Consider the following 20,438-nt stretch of genomic DNA (forward strand, 5'->3'; position numbering starts at 1 on the left):
CTGGGGACCCGTGGCTGGGAATCATTTCTACAAAAGTTCGTCACTTTAGGTTTTATACATAGTGGCTCTTTAAAAACCTACCAAATTGCAACTCCCTGAAGTTACCATGGAGTTTAGCAAATGTGAAAGAAAAGAGAAAGAGTAAGAAAAAAAGAAAAGTGCAACTATGATTTAAAAAAGAATCTGGTGGGCTGCTCTAGCTGTTTCAACTGTTGAGCAATTTGGATTTGGCTGAATGGAATTGTGTTGATAGGACACTCTGTCCAGAATTTTTTTTCTTTTCTCATGCATTTCCCTTTAGACACCAAAGCCAAGGGGTGGGGGAGTCCAAAGGATAAATGAAGTCACTTGAGCAACTGGAGGAAGAATGGGGAAATCGGCCAAAATTACCTCCTAGACACTCGCAGAACCTTCTACTGCATTTTAATCTCATCCATAAACAGAGGGAGCCATTCTATTTATAGGACAACTCTAACCTTCCATATTTCTAAGAAAACTAATATAAAGACAGGACACTGTAATTCAAAATATAGTAAGAAAAACACAATGAAATTTTAGAAGAATTCACTTACTCTGCTCATAGAATCAAAACACTTTCTGACCAAAGATTCAACATCGTTAGGTCTATCTTGAACATTAATCCAATCTAAGAGGGACACATTGAAGGAAGGGAGATCATTCTCTTTCAGCTCCATTGAAACATCACTGTCCTGGACAGAAGGATCCTGACTGCTTTCCCTCTTTTCATTCACTTGTTCAGAAACTCTGCCATCTGGGCTTTGATGTTCTACTGATTTGCAAAACGATGCTAACAATGATTGTTTGTTAATTTTATGCTTATTAGGAGAAACCATGACTTCAGCTGACTTCTCATTTTCAGTGTCTTCACTTTCAGTCTCTCCATGTTCTACTGAAGAATCAAGATGCTCCAAACACTCTCTGTAACTATGTCGAGTTAGGCACTCCAACAATGGAATCTTTGCCATAATAGAAACAGCAGCCCCTAAGCTTGGGAGAGAAAAAAAGACCAAAACCTCCCATAAGAATAACCAAAGAAAGTGGCAGGCACAAAAGACGTGTTCTCCAAAATGAATTCCATACAACTCCTCATGATTACTTGCATTTAGTTATTAGTTCTAGAATCTGAAGCTAAGATCTGAAAGCACTTCAACATACGTTGTAAGGAATTTAAAAGAAAATCCTAACATCAAGGCTGTAGGCCTTCTTAACTCCCGCTGAATTCACTGGATTTATTTTTTGGACAATTACAGGTCTACTGTATGTTCTACAGTGCTAAAAATACAGAAAAGATTTCTCAAAATCTGTCCACAAACGAAACTGATGATCACTGAATTAATATGCATCTTATCTACATTTTGAGAGGTAAAAAATGCTGGGAAAATTTTTACATTGTACCTGCATATACATAACTAAATTCAAACTGATTTAGTTCTAAATAATTTTGTGAAAAAGTGTATCCTTAATTCAAGAATCATATCAGTCTGTAATGTACTCCAAATTATCTATCACGAAATCCTGAAACAAGAATTATTAGGTACATGAAGTTTATTATATAAGTATGAAATGCTAAACTATTTTTAATTATCTAGAGGTAAACCTACTGTGTAAGTTTTAGCTTAATGTCATCAATGGATTGCAGGTAACTTGAATAAGCATTTTCAAACTTGAAAAGCAGCTTTTGGTAAGAGCATGCACAATCTTCCAAATTTGCCATTATGGCAGCCCAGCCTTGGTGCTGAAGATGTTCATCATGGACCAGACCTTCACAGAAGGAACAAAGTTTCTTGGCAATCTCATACATTTCCTGTAGAAAAATAATATTTGTAAACATTAACAGATGATTACTCTGGATACCCATATTTACTTGTTAAGAAATTGACACAAACAGACACTATGGGATATAAAATCACTTGTCTAATCATCCCTTAAGAGAAAAAGATTCAGTGTAAGTGTACAGACTGTATACAAGATGCACTATACAATAAACTGCAACACAATATAAAAAACCAAATTATCTAGAAGGATCATGAGAGCTAAACGACAAAAAAAAGAGTTTCTTTGTCCTGTCTGTTTTCTTTTCTTGATTCCTCAAAAGACTCCCTAAAACATGATTCATATTACTGAAAGTTTTGTGTTCTTCCATGTTTCCTTCTTTCATGAAAACTTTTTTCCACTAGCTGAACATGCCCTGAAACAAACTGAAAGGCATCCAGATCCTCCCACCCTGCCCCCGCGGCCGGGATCCCTACCCTCGCCAGGGAGGGACTGATCCAAGCGGCGGCGGCAGGATGGGAGGGGTCCAGATACCTTTCAGGCCTCCAGGGCTTGGATCCGCCCCCGGCCAGCTTCCCCATCCATGGACGGACTCTCTGGAGTCCGTCCATGGATGGGGTAGCCGGCCGCGACGCGGATCACGGCCGCCCTCCTCCCAACCCCTCACCCCCTTCTCCGACACCGCTGCTGGACTTTGGAAGCCACTTCCAAGCCCAGCGTCAGCGGCGGAGATGAGGGTGAGGGGTGTGTCGAGAAGGGAAAGGCTCGGGTATTCCCCGAGCCTTGCCCTCCTCTCAACCCCTCACTCCCTTCTCCACCACCGATGCTGGGTCTCGGAAGGGGCTTCTGAAACCCGGCGGCGGCGGCGGAGATGAGGGTGAGGGGTGTGTCGAGAAGGGAAAGGCTCGGGTATTACCCGAGCCTTGCCCTCCTCTCAACCCCTCACTCCCTTCTCCACCACCGATGCTGGGTCTCGGAAGGGGCTTCTGAAACCCAGCGGCGGCGGCGGCGATGAGGGTGAGGGGTGGATCGTCCAGACCCGGGAGGAGGGGGAAGGCTCCGCCACCGGCGCTCAGACGCGCTGGCCGGCATTTTCCCGGCCAGCGCTTCCGAGAGGCCTCGGGGGGAACTGCCGCTCGGACGTGCTGGCCCCGCCACCGGCAGCCACCCCGCGCCACCTACCCCAGCCGTTCTCGGACGCCTGGAAGTCCGAGAACGGCTGGGGTGGGCGGCTTCAAGCGGCGGCAGCGGCTGCAGGGTGGGGGGGTGTCCCGAAGCCTTCCAGACACCCCAGACACCCTGCAGCCGCTGCCGCTTGAGCCCGCCGCCCAGCTGGGGGGAAAGGTCAGCCGCCTTTTGGGAAGGAGGGTGGAGGAGGTCCCCACAGTCCTCCCCAAGAGCCCGCCGCCCAGCTGATCGGCGGTTCCAAAATGGCTGCCCGTTTGGTGCCTCGCTTACCGAGGCAGCGAAAATGGCAGCCCTATGCAAGATCTTCGCTGAACTGTGAGTTTTTGCCCCCTAGGAACGAATTAAACAGGGTTTAATTCGTTCCTATGGGGATTTTTATTCCGTTCAGCGATGTTTTCGTATAGCGACGTTAATCCTGGAACGGATTAACGTCGCTGTGCGGGGCACCACTGTACGTGCAAAAGGTCAATGAACTCTGCCCAGGCACAAGGACAGGGGATCACTACACACAAAAGACCAGCTAATGACACCCATCAATTACAGGAACAGATAATCTCTTCCCCTTAGCACAACAATACACCCACAACAATGCACACTAATCACCCATCTAGAGGAAAAGACAAAAGCCTATCTCACAGCCATAAACACTGCACTCCCAAGCCAATTACACCAGAGTACAGGTTGCTGTCCTCTGAAGATGCCGGCCACAGAGACTGGCGAAATGTCAGGAAGAACCTTCAGAACACAGCCAAAGAGCCCGAAAAACCCAGAACAACCAACTTTTTTCCACTCTTTCTATGTCAAACCTTTCTTTCACCTTTCATTTCCCTCTTCATATTTCAAACCATCTGATCTATTTTCTCATCCCATAACACTGGCAGAGCTATTGCAATGACAATGTGACCAACTGCCAGCAGCCAATCAGAACATTTGGAGGGAGGGAGAATGTTCAATCTGTAGAAGGTCCTAGAACCCACCGAGAATTTTTTAATGTTCATTTGATTCCTTTTGCTTCACAGGCTTTTGGTCTCTGCCAGCCCTGACTTCTTTGGAAAGCCCCCGCCCCAGCTCATTTTGGGTTTCTGTTTGTTTTAATTTTTTCCTTTCTTGCATTATTTCTGTTACTGCTGTGCCTGGCCTGCTGGACTCAAATAAGACAAGAGAAGGCATCCAGTGGGGGGAGGGAGCAGGAGAGGGAGAGAGAGAGAGAAATGCCTCATATTTTAGCAATTTTGACATGTGGGTGGATTTGATTGTACTTTTTGCCTCTCTTTCCTTTTATTTATTTATTTATTTATTTATTTATTTATTTATTTATTTATTTATTTATTTATTTATTTATTTATTTATTTAGCTTTTCTTGATTTTTGGCAGAGAGGGTGATAAGTTTAATTTTGCTACCTTTTGCCGTGTGTGTGTGTGTGTGTGTGTGTGTGTGTGTGTGTGTGTGTGTGTGTGTGTGTGTGTGTGTGTGTGTGTGTGCGCGTGTGTGTGCGTGTGTGTGTGAGAGAGAGAGAGAGAGAGAGAAAGAGAGAGAGAAAGAGAGAGAGAGAGAAATGCTTTCCCTGTTCAACTGGTGGATTTTTTTAATTATTTCATTAATTTATTGTGTCTTTTTCTTTTATACATTTTGGTGAGTTTTTATTTTTTCCTCATGTAGCTTCTATGGGTTTTTAAGAATTCTCCAGGGCTTTTGGAGTGTCAGAAAACACAATAAGAAAACCCAGAAAAGAAAACAAAAAGAGGCAGGCTCAAAAGAACTTAAAATGAAACAATCATAAATATTTTCACCATGATCATCCCAAGGCAGTTGAAATGCACACTGTTTAATCTCTTACATTTACAAAGAAACAGAGGAAAGAGGATCCACATGTTGCCAAGACACACTGAATCCAAACTGGCAGTTCTGTCCAAGATACCAAGCAAAGCCCACACATAGTTGCTGTCTTCTATTAGGAGAACACATAGAAGTTTCCCCAATTGATCTCCTCCTAGAAAACATGGGACCTATGTCTAATTTGGCAATAATTCACTGTCAAGTCCACCCTGTATCCTTGGTTTATTTTCCCTAACCCCAAGTCCACCCTCTGGATGTGTTTCTTCACACCACACTGCCACCAGGTATTATTCACTCAATACCAAATAGATCTTAGACATGTGCTGCCAATACAGTGGTACTTCACTAGACGACAACCTCACTGTACGAAAAAAGTGCATGACGATGGCTTTTTGCAATCGCTACAGCGATTCGCAAAACAGTCATTCCTATGGGGGAATTCTGCTTGACGATGATTTGGTCTGTGCTTCGCGAACCGTTTATTCGCAAGACGATGATCTTTACAGCTGATTGTCGAGGTCCTAAAATGGCTGCCCTATGTTTTCCGGACCTATGCTTCGCAGGGCAGCCATTTTAACACTTGACTGATGCTCGGAAAATAGCTTCCCTACGGGCAATCTTCGCTGGGACGACAAGGTAATTTCCCCATTGGAACGCATTAAATGGGTTTCAATGCATTCCAATGGAGAAAGGCTTTTCGCATGATGACGATTTCGCTTAACAGCGATTTTCCCAGAACGGATTATCGTCGTCATGCGGGGCGCCACTTTACAACAGATTTATTAATATTATAGATGTTATGCAAATCACAGGAGACAATCACATTAAATATCATTTGCTTTTACGTTGGTTTGTATGTATATTTATTCAATGTCACAATATTCTCTGCCTATTTATTCTCTATGCATTTGAACTCTTTCCTATTATTTCTAGCATTCCAACTTTCCAATCTCTGTCATAACTTTCTCAATTCAATCTCCTAACTCTCTCTCTTCAATTCCCTATCTGTAATCTCTTTTCTCCAACTCCTCTCCCTAACTCTCTAACCAGCTGTCTAAGTGTCCTTTAGGTTCCGCCCCTCCTGTCCTATCATAAGCTCCTGCCCTTGAGCTCCCCATAATGGACAGGCGTGACATGGGGGTTCCGCCACAATCACCGTTATTCATTCATTCCAAATTCTGTGTTTTGTGTCCACTGCTCACACTCTGGATACACCTGCTGCTACTGTAGCAGTGAAGCACAATTGTTACCTGAAAATCCTCTATTGCCTGAGTAGGTCTGATAACCTAAACTTTTATCTCTAAGAGACTAGTACCACTGCACCTCCTTGCTAAGAATGATTTCTTTTAAAACTAGTCATTAAAACTGACACCCATGGCTGTTTTCTCCCCTCCTCTTACCTAGTTCCTCATGTCACATATTGTAGACTATAGCCCTGCAGACAAGAACTACCTTGCATGTTACAGATCTGAAATTACATAAACAAGGTGGACTTCTGATTTGATCCACAATGTCCTAGATCTCCTAATGCCAAAGGCTTTCCACATCCTATCCAGTAAATGAGTCAAATGTCTCTTATCTAATAATCTAAAGTAAATGTTCAAGTTCATAAACATCACAAGCATCCCACAGTTCCTCCCCTCCTTCCAAACATGTTAATTCTGCTCTATGATAGTTTGGTACTATATCTAATAAGCATTGACCTTGATTAATACAGAACTAGTTAGCTACTAAAATTCTCAATTAAACTAGTATGAGAAAATCCAAAAACCTGATGAAGTTTTCCATTCCACAAAATGTTCTAGAATAGCATCAGAGAGACAGAGTGAGTGTACACATACAGAGTACAAACACATACACACGAAAAAGATACTTTAACAATCTGCCAGACTAGCTTCTACTGGAGAGATTTTTAAAGTACCGTATTTGCCAGTGTATAAGATGACTTTTTTGGTCCCAAAAGCATGCCTCCAAGTGGGGGGATCGTCTTATATGCCGAGTGCACTTCAGCTGGGCTAGGAAGGAGCCGCCACAGTTGAGTGAGTGACGCGGGACCGTGCCGGCAGGGGAGGAAGGCAGGCAGGCAGGCGGTTGGTCCGGACGGAGGGAGGAAAGCAAGGCCAGCCATGCCTGAGCGGCCAGAACCCGCGCTGGGCTGTCCGCCACCCCGCGCCGCTGAGCCAGCTGCCTGCTCGCCCACGCGCTGCCAGAGAGCTGCTTTCCCTTCCCCTCCTCCTCCGCTGAGACCGCCCGGCCGGCCGCTTCCCCTCCTCCTCGCCCTCCTCGCAGCTGAGCCAGCTGCCCGCTCACCTGCACGCCACAGACAGCTTCTTCCCCTTCCCCTCGTCCTCCGCTCCCGCCACCCACATGGCTGCTTCCGCTCCTCGCCGCCAACCATGAATTTCCAGGGCGGGTCTGGGCAGAGACCCGGGCAGCCAGCGCCACAGCAGAGCCGTCCACTCTATATTTTGAGTGGAAATGTTGGGGGGGGTCGTCTTATATGCCCAGTCGTCTTGTACGTCGACAAATACAGTACTTAATAAAGCCCAGTTGTTAAATATGCTGCCAATGCTTACCACAGCAAGCTGTGTCCGCGAAGCTACTGTATGAAAAACTGCAGGCATCATAAGAGATTCTTCAACTTTCAGTTCCATCTCATTTTCTGCTGAAAATGTTGTTTTAGGGATAGCTGGAGGACGTTCACATAAAATCATTTCTTTGTTGAAGAGAAAAATTGGGTTTGTATCCTACATTAAAATACAACATGTTATTTCCTTCTCTTTCCAGGCATTTGGGGAAAAAATGCAAAAACTATTAGGAGAACTGAGTATTTACCGTTCCAGCACTGTAACTACAAACTTTCCTATCCGCTGCCATGCACTCTCCGCCATTGACAACCAACACCTGATGCTGAATAGCGATTTTGTACTTGGTTTGGATTGCCTGTTTAAGATCTGCCACACTAAACAAAACAATTTACAAAAATGACTTCATTAACTTCCACCAACATTAAAAATATATATACAATGATTTGTTAATACCATATGCTGATAAATATTAAATATGAAGATAGATAAAAGTAATTACTATTGTCTAATCTTTAATTTGTTACAGTAAGTGAAGGATAGTGCCAAAGAATTACAGCCAGGATTGTCAATATGCCTACTCTGTCGTTTAATGCCTAAACATAAACTCAAACCATAAGCACTGCAGTTACTATGTCATAAATACAACATTATATTCATTCCTTTAGAGAGCTATTGGAAGAGAAGAAAGAATCTCAAGTGAGTCTTAAATAGATAGTGCTACTGTTAGGTGGATTTGTAATTGACTGACTGACTGAATCCAAAGGGTGATCAAAAATGGCTCCCCTTCATCCTAGAAAGAGGTGACTAGTAGGATGCCTCAGGGTTCTGTTCTTCAGGGTCCCGTGTTATTCAACATCTTTATCAATGACTTGAATGAAGGAATAGAGAGTATGTTGATTAAATCTGCAGATTATACTAAATTGGCAGGGATTGCTAATTCCCCAGAGGACAAGATTAAAATTCAAAATGACCTTGACAGCTTAGAGCCCTATGCAAAAATTAACAAAATTAATTTCAACAGGGAGAAATGTAAGGTCCTACACCTAGGCAGAAAATATGAACTGCACAGATATATGACGGAAAACACCTGGCTAGACAACAGTACCTGTGAAAGCGATCTAGGAGTCTTGGTAGACCACAAGCTGAACATGAGTCAGCAGCATGATGCAGCTGCCAAGAAAGCCAATGCGATTCCTGGTTGTATCAATAGAAATATAGTGTCTAGATCAAGGGAAGTGATAGTACCACTCTATTCCGCTTAGGTCAGACCTCACCTGGAGTATTGTGTCCAGTTCTGGGCACCTCTGTTCAAAAAGGATGTTGACAACCTGAAATGTGTCCAAAGGAGGTTGACTAAAATGATTAAAGGTCTGGAAGCAAAGTCCTACAAGGAGTGGCTTAGGGAGTTGGGAATGTTTTGTTGTTGTTTAGTCATTAAGTCATGTCCGACTCTTCATGGCCCCATGCACCAGAGCATGCCAGGCCCTCCTGTCTTCTACTGCCTCCCGGAGTTGGGTCAACTCCATGCTGGTAGCTTCCATGACACTGTCCAACCATCTTGTCCTCTGACGTCCCATTCTCCTCTTGACTTCACACTTTCTCAACATCAGGGTCTTTTCTAGGGAATCTTCTCTTCTCATGAGATGGCCAATGTATTGGAGCCTCAGCTTCAGGATCTGTCCTTCCAGTGAGCACTCAGAGTTGATTTCCTTCAAAATGGATAGGGTTGTTCTCCTTGCAGTCCAGGGGACTCACAAGAGTCTCCTCCAGCACCACAATTCAAAGGCATCAATTCTTTGACAGTCAGCTCTCATTTCCATACATTACTACTGGAAAAACCGTAGCTTTCACTATGGGGACCTTTGGCGGCAAGGTGATGTCTCTGCTTTTTAAGATGCTGTCTAGGTTTGTCATCGCTTTCTTCCCAAGAAACAGGCGTCTTTTAAATTTGTGGCTGCTGTCACCATCTGCAGTGATAATGGAGCCCAAGAAAATAAAATCTGTCACTGTCTCCATATCTTCCCCTTCTATTTGCCAGGAGGTGATGGGACCAGTGGCCATGATCTGAGCTTTTTTGATGTTGAGCTTCAGATCATTTTTGCACTTCCCTCTTTCACCCTCATTACGAGGTTCTTTAACTCCTCCTCACTTTCTGCCATCAGAGTGGTATCACCTGCATATCTGAGGTTGTTGATATATCTTCCAGCAATCTTAATTCCGCCTTGGGATTCATCCAGTCCTGCCTTTCGCATGATGCATTCTGCATATAAGTTAAATAAGCAGGGAGATAATATACACCCTTGTCGTACTCCTTTCCCAATTTTGAACCAATCAGTTGTTCCATATCCAGTTCTAACTCTTGCCTCCTGTCCCACATATAGATTTCTCAGGAAATAGGTAAGGTGGTCAGTGTGGGAAAATTGTATGCCTTTAAAATGTATATATCTATGGCAGTAGCAAATGTATATTATAAATGTATATAAATGTATATATCTGTATGCTAGTAGCAGACATCATGCCCTAGCTGCAAGACACGTACATAACTGCTAACTTCCAGTAACGGATAAATCATTGACCTGCTGTCCATTGTCTCTGGGTAATGTAGTTAAAATGTCTTCCTGAGGAATGTTTACATTGGCTGTGTATTTGAAGTTAGCTGTGTCTGTTTACTATTAACTGTCTGTTTACCAGCCTGTCTGTTTACCAACCACTCTGTTTACTGATGCCTGTGTATTCAGGAAATTAGTTACCTCTGTATTGATTAACTAGAGCAAATGTAGTAGGGGGATACAATAAAAGAAGAGGAGGGGGGGAACGAGAGATTCCGCCTCTGAACAGCTGCCATACACTCGAGTGTCCCGTCTTTTCTTTTCCCCCTTGCTGGTCAAGGAGAAAGATCCCTGCCCCTGAGGCTTCATCTGCAAGACCCCTACTTTCCTTCATCTTGCAGATCCCGACAAAATGGTGCCCTCTCTGAGGTAATTCACCTCTCTGAGGTCCACTCTCGAAGACCACCTACTCATCACGCCCGGTATGGAAGGGCTACAGCGCGCGCACGCATCCTCTGGATCCCGATGAGTAGGACTGAGGTCAACTTTCGACAATTCGCACTCATCTCGCCTGACACAGGCCCCAAGACGCGTCAATCATCCGCAAGGATCCCTCGGGTGAGTGGAATTTGTCAAGTAAGACACCTACACTTTTAGAAACATGGGAACTTCTTTATCCAATCTTCAGGAACAATTTGTAGTGTGTACTTGCCTCCAAGACACACGTAACATCTTTTTCGATCCAGAATTCGAGGCTAATCTAATCAAACAACTCCCTCAAATTCTGCCTCCACTCCCTTCAGCCTCTTTGGCTTGCCTGGAGCAACATGAGAACAACTCCTTGGACCAGCCTGATGAATTAAAAGCATTGGCACCTCAGGCAACTGATATTGATAACCATCCTTCAATGGATACAACAGGTGCTTGTGCAGAAACTGGTGTCATTTCTGCCCCTCCTGTCATTGAGGGAGCAGCAGAAGCACAGAGAGATGTGCCAGCTGTTTCTGCTAGTTGTGAATTGTTCCCAGCTCAAGGCATCCACAAACTGCAAAGCAGTAACCAGGACAATGGGATGAACTCTTTATCTGCCCCATGGCTTAACGACTGCAAGGCCTTGATAAAAGATTCCTTTCCACCAGCAGAAGGACTCACTTGCCTTCCAGAATGGCAAGATTTAGCATTTAAGCAAACAAAAATTAATGCTGGTGCATCCCCTGATAGTCCTCTAATGTTTATGGGAGGAACTGCATTTGCTACTGCTGTTCAGCAAAGCTTCACGACAACAGCTTTAACTCAAGCAGCAGGAGTAGCTATAAACGCATTCCAATCAGCAAATCAAACTGCATGCCTGACTCCCTTGCTTGCTGGCCTGAAAGAAGCAGCAGCTACCTCAGTATCTCCGCCGGTTCAGCCAAAGTTGCATTATGTCCCAGCGAATTGGGACCCAGGCCCAGATTTCTGTGATCATAGACTGGGGTACAAAAGCAGCTTTGCAAGCATTAGCTGCATCATATAAGGAAGGGGACGAAGAAGAGAATCTAAGGGGGGTAACTGCTACACCCCAACATGAAGCTGGTTTTGAACTGCTTTTTCCATGTGCTAATCTTGTTTGAATAAAAAGTCCTACTCAGCCGGACATGGCAATTATATAGATCACCAAAGAATGCCTCCCACCTGGCCAGTAGAGAGACTAATGCTGCATATTGGGGTGGGAGGAAGCGAACCAGAAAGTTTTCCCCCATCACCTTCCAATTTGGAGAAAGACTTGTTACAACTGAGCTCTCAGCGAATTTTCATCTGCAAGCTGTGGCTTGCTAACTGTTTGTTTTTCTTTCTGCAGGATAAAAGTGCATGACATGTGTTTCCTCTGTTAGACAGATCTTAAAGGATAATGGATATTGAATTTTAGAGAAGCAATTCTTAGTTTTATGCTCAGAATTAAATGCAGTTTTAGCCTTTGAGTTTTTCCTAATATGAATTTAATTTTGTTGTAGACACTGTATGTTTATTCTTTTACGTCACAGTTTTCTTTGAAAATTATTTTCTAATGTAATATGAAAACTTTGTCTGTTTATCCCTGAGACAGAGAAGCATATTATTCCCTACAAGTAGGCCCCACAGTAGGCAATTTTGTACACTGTGATGCTGATACATCTGACATGCTTGTAAAAACATATTTTCAATCCAGGGGAAATTTAAGGGCACTAGCAGGCAACTTTTTAAATTCAGTCAGTTGTACAGTTTAAGAACTTTGCCCAAGAGCCAGGCAGATGCATATCAACATCATTCTTTACTACTCATCCCTCAAAATAAGTTTCTGTTCTGTTGCCAAGCTCTATATGTATCTCTCCTGTCAAGTGTCATACAAGAAATTCATGGTGTGTGTGTCTTCAGTGGGGAAGTTGTCTGTGTCACATATTTCTATGCAAAAAATCTGTATACCTTAAAATGTTTTGCTTTTGTCTCTTAGCAATATGCTGTGCTTATATATCTGAATAATATGTTTTCAATATGTTTTATTTTCCTGAAAATTGTTCTGTATTCTTGTTATGCATATCTTATTGTAATTGTAATTTTATCTATCCAATATTGTGTTTTCTTTAATCTACATTGTAATGTTGATGTCATCAGAATATGCCATTTAATTCTCTTGCAAGATTCCAGGTTTCATTCCATCTGAACAATGTTTTAAAGTTGTAAAGAATGAGTTTTGCCTCTCAGTGCAACAAGGAAGCAGGATTGGCTATTTGAATGCTTTCCTTATTCCCAGTGGCCTGGAACATGCTATTCAGCCCTCTGCTGAAGATGAGCCTGACTTCATATCATACCTGGATTCGGAATTTTCAGGAGTTTACAACAGCAATTGTCTTTAACAAAATAAATAAAAAACGGTTGGGATGTGGGAAAATTGTATGCCTTTAAAATGTATATATCTATGGCAGTAGCAAATGTATATTATAAATGTATATAAATGTATATATCTGTATGCTAGTAGCAGACATCATGCCCTAGCTGCAAGACACGTACATAACTGCTAACTTCCAGTAACGGATAAATCATTGACCTGCTGTCCATTGTCTCTGGGTAATGTAGTTAAAATGTCTTCCTGAGGAATGTTTACATTGGCTGTGTATTTGAAGTTAGCTGTGTCTGTTTACTATTAACTGTCTGTTTACCAGCCTGTCTGTTTACCAACCACTCTGTTTACTGATGCCTGTGTATTCAGGAAATTAGTTACCTCTGTATTGATTAACTAGAGCAAATGTAGTAGGGGGATACAATAAAAGAAGAGGAGGGGGGGAACGAGAGATTCCGCCTCTGAACAGCTGCCATACACTCGAGTGTCCCGTCTTTTCTTTTCCCCCTTGCTGGTCAAGGAGAAAGATCCCTGCCCCTGAGGCTTCATCTGCAAGACCCCTACTTTCTCTCATCTTGCAGATCCCGACAGGTCAGGCACTCCCATGTCCTTAAGGAGTTGTCATAGTTTGCTGTGGTCGACACAGTCAAAGGCTTTTGCATAGCAAATGAAGCAGAAGTAGATGTTTTTCTGGAATTCTCTGGCTTTCTCCATAGACCGGTGCAGGTTAACAATTTGGTCTCTAGTTCCTCTGACCTTTTGAAATCCAGCTTGTACTTCTGGGAGTTCTCGGTCCACATACTGCTGAAGACTACCTTGTAGGATTTTTAGCATAACCTTGCTAGCGTTTGAAACGATGCAATTTTACGGTAGTTGTCACATTCTTTGGCATTGCCCTTCTTTGAGATTAGGATGTAAACTAATCTTTTCCAATCCTCTGGCCACTGCTGAATTTTCCATACTTGCTGGCATATTGAGTAGCACCTTACAGCGTCATCTTCTAAAATTTTAAATAGTTCCACTGGAGTGCCTTCACCTCCACTGGCCTTATCATTAGCCATGCTTTCTAATGGGAATGTTTAACTTGACAAAAAGTTTGAGAGGGGACATAATAGCCATGTTTAAATATTTGAAAGGATTTCATGCTGAAGAGGGGACAATTTTGTTTTCCAGGGCTCCAGAGACTAGGACATGGATCAATGGTTTCAAACTACAGTGGTGCCCCGCTTGACTATGACCCCGCTTGACGACGAAATCACTTAATGAGTTTTTTTGCGATCGCTATAGCGATCACAGAATGATGATTCAATGTGTTTTTTTCACTTCACGACAATCAGTTCCCTGCTTTGGGAATTGATTTTTTGCTTAATGACAATTTAAAAACAGCTGATCAGCAGCTCACAAAATGGCTCCCCACTGTTTTGCCGACCTATTTTCGCTATACAGGCATTGGAAAATGGCCACCCTATGGAGAATCTTCACAGGACGATCAGGTATTTCCCCCATTGGAACACACTGACCAGTTTTCAATGCATTCCAATGAGTTTTTTTTTCTTCTTTCACTTGACGACGATTTTGCTGTACAGCAATTTTGCTGGGATGCATTATTGTCGCCAAGCAGGGGACCACTGTACAGGAAAAGAGATTTCATCTGAACATTAGGAAGAACTTCCTGATGGTCAGAGCTCTCCAGCAGTGGAATAGGCTGCCTCGAAGGGTGGTGGAGTCTCGTTCTTTGGAAGTTTTTAAGCAGAGGCTGGATGGCCATCTGTTGGGAGTACTTTGATGGATGTTCCTGCATGGCGGGGGGGGGGGGAGTTGGACTAGATGGCCTCAGTGGTCTCTTCCAACTCCATGCATCTATGAAAGTAATGAATTTCAGCAAGTTTTAAAATATGCAATCTACGTAACAGCATACTACTTTCACAATAGTTTTAAATATTTCTTAAGCAGTAAAGAAAATGTATAAAACTAGCCTATTGTTAGGTGCACTCCAACAATAGTATTGCTTTGACTCTTATTCCCAAACGTAATAGCTGAAATTCTGCTGCAAAATTACACAAATAGCATAACTAGGAGAGACTGCTATTAGTTAAGAAACCTCCATAGATCTTACCTGTTCCACACTGAGTTATTCAACTCACTATGCCACAGACAATGTCTACAGAAATGTCTTAAACTTTGCCAATTCACTACCAAAAGTTACACCATTTGCATTATCATGCAACAGGATATCACTCAATCTATACCAAAATTTGGAAATAAACAATTTTGATATAATCAGTCCAGCAAAATTTCCTTTAGAAGAAGAGATGTTCTTACTTCTGTACTGCAAGTTCTGTATCAAAGGTAAGGGTGGTTCCAGTGTTCACCAAAAACACATATAACTTCATGCTGACTTCTTTAAATTCTGGAAGTTTATACCTTTGATGTTGTGATTATTGTTTTGAAACTGCAAAGAAAACCAAAAATTAAGTCAGATAAAACAAAAGTTAAGGTCACAGTATTAAAATTTAAGACACAATCAATACCTCTTACACTAGAATGAAAAAGCCCCGATGGACATGTATGAATTAGTCCTTTTACATATATGGTAGCTCTAATCAACAGTAATAAATTTATATTATGTCATAGTCAACTGGCTTCTGCCCTGACTGTTGAAGAAAAGGGGAAAGAGTATCCAGAAGAGCTGGCAGAAGAGCATACATGTCCATCTGCAGCCAAGAACAACAGTATCAGCAGCTGCTGCCTAGGAGAGATGGCAACAATCACAAGCTCATGAGGGAAGGAGTGGGAGATTAAGTGAAGAGACACAAATAAAAGTGGTTCTTTCCTGCAATAAGGAGGAGGAAGCTCCACCAAGAAGACTCTCTAGGTAAGCAGAACAATGAAGGCTACTCCGGGCCACTGGAAAGTACGTTTGCCAACCTAGTGGGGTCTGAGGCTAAGAATAGTATCCCTCCAAAGCTTCAGGAGAAAACAAGTGAAATCCTGGTGTATTGGTTTCTCTAGCTTCATTTTCTCTATGCCCAGAAACATCTCTGTGATGACGTCCAGAACTATAGCTGATCCAGAATGTGGCAGCCACACTGGTGGCTGATGTGAGCAAATTTGATAATATCACCCCAGTACAGGCCAGCCTCAACTACTTACCTGTTGTGTCCCAGATCAGGTTCAAGATTTTGAGACATGAAACCCCCCTCCCATGGTTTGGAACCACATTACCTGTCAGAGTGACTTTCCCCAATGTTATCTGCCCCACCCACCAGATCATTTCAGATCAAGCTGCGCCATGAAGCCACCCCGAGAGAGGCCTAAAAGTAATCTACAATAGGTAAGGCTTTCTCCGTGGTGGCAGGAACATTATGCAATCAACTTCCAGAGGAGCTACACCTGCCCCCCCCTCTGTACTGATTTAGAAGGCAATACAGTGGGGTCCTGACTTGAGAACTTAATCCGTATTGGAAGGCGGTTCTCAAGTCAAAAAGTTCTCAGGTCAAATCTGCATTTCCCATAGGAATGCATTGAAAACCATTTGATCCGTATCTGCTCTTTTCCGTCCATAGAAACTAATGGGAAGCTGCTATTCCGCCTTCGACCACTACAGGGGGATATTTTGTTTCTTTTTTTCTTAGGTCAAGAAAGGTTCAGGGAAGGCAGGGAAAATACAGTCCAGGCAGTCTGAAGACTGTGTCCCAATCCACTCTCTAAATGCTGGGAGGAGTGAGGAAGCAGACAGGCACCCTTTTCACTGGCCAACAGTTAACTGAAAGTTCAAATTTTGCACTTTCCCTGCCTCCCACGTGGGTTTTTTTCAGTTCGTAACTCAAATCTAAGTATGTAAGTCAAGTCAATATTTTCCTATGAGAGTGGTTTGTAAGTCAAAATGTTCTTCACTCGGGCCGTTCTTAAGTCAAGACCCCACTGTACTTCAGAGAGGCCTTTCACATTGACCGCAACTAAATAGCTCACCTCCAGTCTTGCTTCATTCCGAAGATTGGTTTTTGCCATTGATTGTTTAGTTTTGGATGATGTTTTTTGTTATTTATGTTGCATTTATTGTTTATTATGCTGTTTGTTTTAATTTCTTGCAAACCACGTAGAATAGTGCTTTGGCACTAATGGGGTAGTATATAAATCAAAGTATAAACAGACAGGCAGAAAGACAAATAAACAAAGAAGCAAGCAAGCAAATAAATAAATAAATGCAACAGTACATTCTGTTTTAAAAGTTACTGCAGTATGTATATGAGCCTTGTGGCGCAGTGGTTAAACTGCTGTACTGCAGCCAAAAGTGTGCTCACGACCTGGGATTCAATCCCAGGTAGCTGTCTCAAGGTTGACTCAGCTTTCTATCCTTCCGAGGTCGGTAAAATGAGTACCCAGCTCGCTGGGGGGGCGGCATGTGTAGCCTGCATAATTAACCTGTAAACCACACAGAGAGTACAATGACAAATAAATTTCTTATGTCTTATAAGCAGCACGCTTTGCTTTTTTGCTTTGCTTTGCTATATCAAAGAGTGTTACCTGGAAACCTTTGCTTTCTAGGATATAACACTTACCTTCAGGCACTGCATGGAGGTACCACTATGTTTAAGAACAACTAGATTGCAAATAACTTATTTTCCTCATGTGACTTTGGCAAGAGTTTTCAGTAAACACAGAGCATTAAAGACCTGCAATGAGAAAAACAGAAATAAAGTTCTGAGTACCTCTACAACAGGGAGTTTGTTAACAATGACACTGACAATACGGCACTTCAAAAACTACTACTAAAGCACATTTATTAACCAGGAATAGAATACTTTGTGTTGCACAGAAAACAATACACTAACACCTCTGTCCAGAACATACGCAATATACATCGGGGCAGAAAACCTGTTATTCTCCAGATATTTTGGTCTGCAATTCCTACCAGCCACACACACCACAGCCAAAGGCCTAGGACTGTGGGAACTGTAGCCAAAACATCTGGAACACACTATGTGTACATTAACTAGAAATGCCTTAAACTCTAAGCAAAAGAAAAGAAGAACTACACCCTGACAAATGGTGGCATATAAAATACCATTTCAGTTATTTGTACCACATGAAGAATACAACCAATTTTAACCAAAGGTGAAACAGCAAATTCACCCTTGCAACTAAGTCTATTTGCCCACACGTGCCTTTGCTAGTCGTAATACACCTAGAACTGCAGAGCTTGGAGGGACCCTATGGATCACTGAATAGAGCCCCTGTCAAAGAGGCACAGTGGGGAATCGAGCTGCCAACCTCTGGCTCTGCAGCCAGAGACCTAAGGCACTGAACTATCAAGCAGTCGCACAGACTATGCAGAGGTGAAAGGGAGAATGGGACTCAAACTGTATGTTATAAGGCGCCTGCAAGTGGAAGAGGCGGAAATGGGCAAAGAGATGGAGTGTCATAGGAATGGAACAGAAGGGTGGGCATATTAGATGGCAAGTGTGCTATCCAGCATCCAGATACTATCTGTCCTGCTGGCATGAAGTTATGTCAGCAGAACAAATGTAATGATCAATACACCCACACAGAAGTTTGCTTTATTTGCCCTCTGCCCTTACAGTGAAGAACAGGATCTTGACTGAAGCTAATGATGACACAGTAATAGAAGTGTATACATCTTAGTAAGAAAACACAGCTCATAAAATACAAACAAGGGCCACATCATGATGCCCTTATGTCAGAAAAAATGAGAATACACAAGAGGGAAATCGGTTCAGGGGAATTATGCACAAACATTTAACTAAATTTGGCAACAAAGCAGTATATAAAGACAGGTTTCTCTTTAACAGATAACTATGGATGTTAAATTTAAACACTTGTCTGGAGCCTTGCTTCCATTCTTGCAACTGAGAATGCAAGAACAAGGCAACTATGCTGGTCGATAAAGAAAAGAATTTAATTAGAAGTCCTGAAGATCTGAACTTTAAAACTCATTAGCAAACCCCCCATTTTAAACACAGAAAGAAGCTGCATAGATCATGTTGCTCAGCACTGTCCCTGACCACTTGCCATTCTATCTGGGCTGGAAAGAGTATGAGATCCTACAACTCCTGAAGGACCCTCAGTTCCATAGCCCTACTCCAAAATAAGCACAGCCTAACAATCATAATATAAATTATGAGTAAAGTTATCTAAAATACCTAGATGATAAAGCTATTTCCTGGATGCTGAGAGGCTTATTTTAGCGCTGTCAGGGCAAAACACAGACATGCTCTCAGGGCCAGATATAAGTATATTGTTTAAAGCAGCAAAATTTTGTACAAAATCTGCAAAGGAAAAGTTTCAGTAATTTTTTAGCCAGTCTTAGTTGTAGCAATAGAAAGATGTTAGGCATATTTATATAGGTATATGCTTTCTGGATATTGTGCATTTTATGTACACTTATTTTGGATATTGGTCACTGACCATGATTAAGTTTATCTATCTAGATCAGAGGTCTCCAAACTTCTCAGCATGAGGGCCACATCATATATGCTCCACATTTTCGAGGACCAAAGGAATACATGTGTGCGCATGGGCTCACCCTCACTCCCACCTCTGTGAACACCCCACCCATCCGCCCGACCAGATAAAAAGGCAAGGCACATTGGATGTGGTCCATCGGCCATAGTTTGGAGACCCCTGTGCCAGGGGATAGAGACACCAACTATGGGAACATAGAATGATATGCCCATAAGTATTAATTACTGTTCTCTTTCTGGAAAGACAGAAAAGTTCTGTGTTGGGGCTGCTGCCCAGCAGCACACTGTACATATACCTGTAGATTGTATACAAAATGTTCCTGGCAAGCTCCTCTGGATGTTCCTGCTATTACATGTCTAATGGTTCCTGCCATACATTGCCAATACAGAAGAATCATGAAATGTAATGTTTTGACGAGTGGGTAGTGATAGCTGCTTAGTATTTTAAAGGAAAGGGCATCAATCTTAAGCTATTTTTTCCTCAAACTATTATTATGCCTTTGATGTTACTGACAGAGAAATATAAAAAGCTTATTAGATAACAGAGTAAGGTCCAGCTACCTTAGCTAGATTGTGAGACTGCTCTGCCAAACTAAACTTTAAGAAATCGAATGTATTTCTTTCAACATAACTTTATAAGCTGTGTGTACTATTTTAAATATGCTATATTTCTGAATTAACTAACTAGAACTACTTCTGGTGAATGTAGGACAGAAAACACAATGTCAGAAGAGTTCATAGCATCTTGCACTCCAGTTTACTACAATGTCATCACCTGTAGTCTAAATATTTCTGCTTGAGTTCTGTCCCCTGTGACATAATGCTGATTCCATGAAACATTTGGGCAAGGCTATCATTAAATGTCTGGGAAGCAAAGCGCCTCAACAGTAGCTATGGTAGATACTGATTGTACAGTATGCCCCACAAAAGTTTCTTTCCACCTGTTTTATGTATTCTTTATGTAATTAAAAGATTTAATAAGAATGTCTAACCATATACTAGGACTAGGGAAAGTTCAGCCCTCCAGACGTCTAGCCCCATCACGCTTCAATATTGGCCAGAATAACTAGAGATGATGAATTCAAGTTCAGCAATGTCTTTTTCCCCCTCGGAAAAGTAATGTTGCATGACATTAAGATT

At 42.4% G+C, this 20,438-nt stretch overlaps 1 protein-coding gene across 3 annotated transcripts in view; it reads right to left on the reverse strand.

Annotated features, from left to right (window-relative positions):
- Nucleotides 1-20,438, reverse strand: part of RB1CC1 (RB1 inducible coiled-coil 1) — a 93,077-nt gene that overhangs the window by 64,665 nt on the left and 7,974 nt on the right. For all 3 annotated transcript variants that reach the window (XM_020795970.3, XM_020795969.3, XM_078393741.1), the window contains 6 exons: nt 17,376-17,489; nt 15,136-15,265; nt 7,655-7,781; nt 7,396-7,566; nt 1,623-1,825; nt 573-1,008 (listed from right to left, as the gene is read on the reverse strand). In XM_020795970.3, the coding sequence (XP_020651629.2) occupies nt 573-1,008; nt 1,623-1,825; nt 7,396-7,566; nt 7,655-7,781; nt 15,136-15,206 (1,008 nt within the window). In that variant the 5' untranslated portion in view covers nt 15,207-15,265; nt 17,376-17,489. The remainder of the gene's footprint in view (nt 1-572; nt 1,009-1,622; nt 1,826-7,395; nt 7,567-7,654; nt 7,782-15,135; nt 15,266-17,375; nt 17,490-20,438) is intronic.

The sequence above is a fragment of the Pogona vitticeps genome, chromosome 4, assembly GCF_051106095.1.
Source record: "Pogona vitticeps strain Pit_001003342236 chromosome 4, PviZW2.1, whole genome shotgun sequence".
Classification (NCBI taxonomy): Eukaryota; Metazoa; Chordata; class Lepidosauria; order Squamata; family Agamidae; genus Pogona; species Pogona vitticeps.